We start from the raw sequence: 2539 nt of genomic DNA, 5'->3' as shown, positions 1-2539 counted from the left end.
CGTTAACCATTCCATCGACCCATGCATCAACTTCGACGCGTACGTGTGTGGCGGCTGGCGGGCGAGACGGAAGTATTCGGTGCACTCAGAGCTTGTCTCCAACGCTCTAGACCAGATGACAGAAGCTGTGATCAAAAATACTGATTCCCCGGTCGCCGGTCAGAACCTCCTGCAGAAAGCAAGCCTCTTCTACCGCTCCTGCGACGTGCTCTGGCGAGGAGAGGGCGACGAGCTCCCCGTAATACGCGAGTGCTTTCGGCGGGCGGGAATCGTGTGGCCACGCCGGTCGCCGGCACCCGACGTGATGCGCACGTTGCTCAGCCTGAACATCGACTTCGACTGGGGCCGTGATCATCAGAGTGTGGCAAGTGGAACAGACGCTCTGGGTATTCGTGGCGCCCTCTTTCGACTTTGCGGCGGAGGAGGAACGGAGGATGGGTGGCCTGGAAGGAAAACGCCGCAGCTTTGAATTCCTCCGAGCGCAGTTCTCCGAAGGTGGCGTGGAAACGGCTGTTACGTTCGAAGAAGCTAGAGAGCTGGAAGAGTCTCTTTTTCGTCCTCTTGATGACGAAAGAGTCCACAACAAAGCTGAAAGGTTGTCTGCTGCTAGCCCGTACGTAAATAGGTTGAGTCAGTCACTGGCGAAATTCAACGTTACCAACGTGTCCATATTTATGACCTCCAACTTGAAGTTCCTCACGAAATTCTTCGACCTCTGGAGAGAGTTCGGCGATGATAAGACACATGTTTTCCTTTCGTGGATGGCGGCGAGATACGCCAGCCTCTTCGCAAATCGTGACTTAATCTCCAACTACTACGGCACAACAAATCAGGAAATGATTAAATACCAGCACGGATGCCTCTGCTATCAGCTCCTGTACATGCATCTCGATGACTATCTTTTCGCTCCATACAATACAGAGGTCTTTCAGAGTGACTTGCGTCAAGATGTAGAACGCGTCATCCTATCGATCAGAAACGAGTTCGGTGCCCGCCTTGCCTATAAGCCACCGTTCGCTAATGACTCCACTATGACCGTTCGGTGGAGCTCATTGGACACCGTCTTGAGCGCACTGACCAGAACGATACCCCGGGATGAGAACGCAAGCAGTGAGGCTAATTCGCTGCTTCCGGACATGAATGCCTCGCTTGTCAGAAACTGGGAGGCTGCATGGAAAGGGTCGCGGATAAGGACCAGAAATTCGGCGCCGCGCACTCTCGGCTGGTACACAATCTACAAGTTCTCCGCCTATTCACACTGGTACGACGACTTCGTGCTCGCTCCGTATGTCCTCTCGTTTCCCCTTTACCACCCGACCCTCGTGGACGCCGTGAAGTACGGGGCCCTCGGAGCACACGTGGCCAACGCGTCCGCTGACATCGCCATCGCTCACTACAGCAATATCAACGCAACGACCGGTGCAATTAGAGAAGCCCTGAAGTGTGCCAACAAGCAGAACGCCACAGATAAGTTGGTCGCACTGTCCGACCTGGCCTCCTTGGATGTTCTGGCGGAAGCTTTTCAGGCTCACGGCTCCCACGGCACCCTAGAAGTCACCGACCACATGACCGCGATGCAGCTGTTCTTCGTTTCCTGGTGCTTCATTCGGTGCCGCGGATATACCGAGAGACTTGGCGACAAATGCAACGCGGCAGTGCAGCACGTGGCTGCCTTCAGCTCAACTTTTTCATGCGCTGTGGGCAAACCACTCAACGCGGAGATAAAGTGCATTGTCTTCTAGAGCGGCCAACAAGAAGCGCCTAGTGTACTGCAGCTTTCCCGCAGTATCGCTTAGGATTCTTAACTTTTTTGTGAAAGTGCTTCATATTGGCCTTCTTGTCTGCTTTTTTTATCTTTTAAACCTCATCGAGAAGAGCGCTTGAGAAAAAAAAAGGAGTTTGTTATCTAAGACGCGTATTGGGTGGTTGAAGTTGCAGCGGTGTCACGTAGAAACTGTTTTTATTGTGCGAATTATGGCTTAAGGTCAATAAAAAAAACTTCGTTACGTAGATGGTACGTTGGTGCAAGCGCTTCAGTCTGCTGTTTTTCGAAGTAGTCAACAACTTTTCCATTGACCCTTTTTTTAAAAGCCTTAATTGAAAAGTTAGGTAATTAGGCTTAACAAATTATTAATTGAAGGAAAAATACTTCAAACTGGGTCATGCGACTCTAAATAATTATTCAGTTGGTTTCACGCGGCTAGGATATTGCGGGTTTTTTTTTAAATGTTTGGTTACATTTAGCTGGGACACCTGGTCCCTAATTTTTAGCTGGAACAGCTGGTATATAGCTGGTTGTGTAATTGTAGACATGCACATCTACATATATATATTCCACCAGTGCTCAGAGTTGGATGTCAATGGAAACTCGAAATACAGTCGAAAGCTTACTCTGCACAGTAGGGAGGAAAAAGCGTTGGAATGACCAATCATGGAACTGCGAGACCCAAAGCAGTGTACGCCACCCAACCTCGGCAAAGGCTAAGTGTCGTGCGCTCTTTAATTCGTCGATAATGTTTGGTCAGCGCCTCCTCTATAC

General features: G+C 50.3%; 1 protein-coding gene across 1 annotated transcript; it reads left to right on the top strand.

Moving 5' to 3' along the window:
* The first annotated feature begins 434 nt into the window (after nt 1-434).
* Nucleotides 435-1742, top strand: LOC149327066 (uncharacterized). Its single transcript, XM_089564775.1, has one exon. The coding sequence runs from the start codon at nt 435-437 to the stop codon at nt 1740-1742; it is 1308 nt and encodes a 435-aa protein (XP_089420901.1).
* The last annotated feature ends 797 nt before the right edge of the window (nt 1743-2539 follow it).

The sequence above is a fragment of the Amblyomma mixtum genome, chromosome 10, assembly GCF_055824585.1.
Source record: "Amblyomma mixtum isolate Tamu chromosome 10, ASM5582458v1, whole genome shotgun sequence".
NCBI classification, from domain to species: Eukaryota; Metazoa; Arthropoda; class Arachnida; order Ixodida; family Ixodidae; genus Amblyomma; species Amblyomma mixtum.
This window is presented reverse-complemented; position numbering and strand designations above follow the sequence as displayed.

Excerpts from the sequence above, each read along its gene's own strand:
- LOC149327066 (XM_089564775.1), top strand. The coding sequence starts at position 435 with ATGGGTGGCCTGGAAGGAAAACGCCGCAGCTTTGAATTCCTCCGAGCG.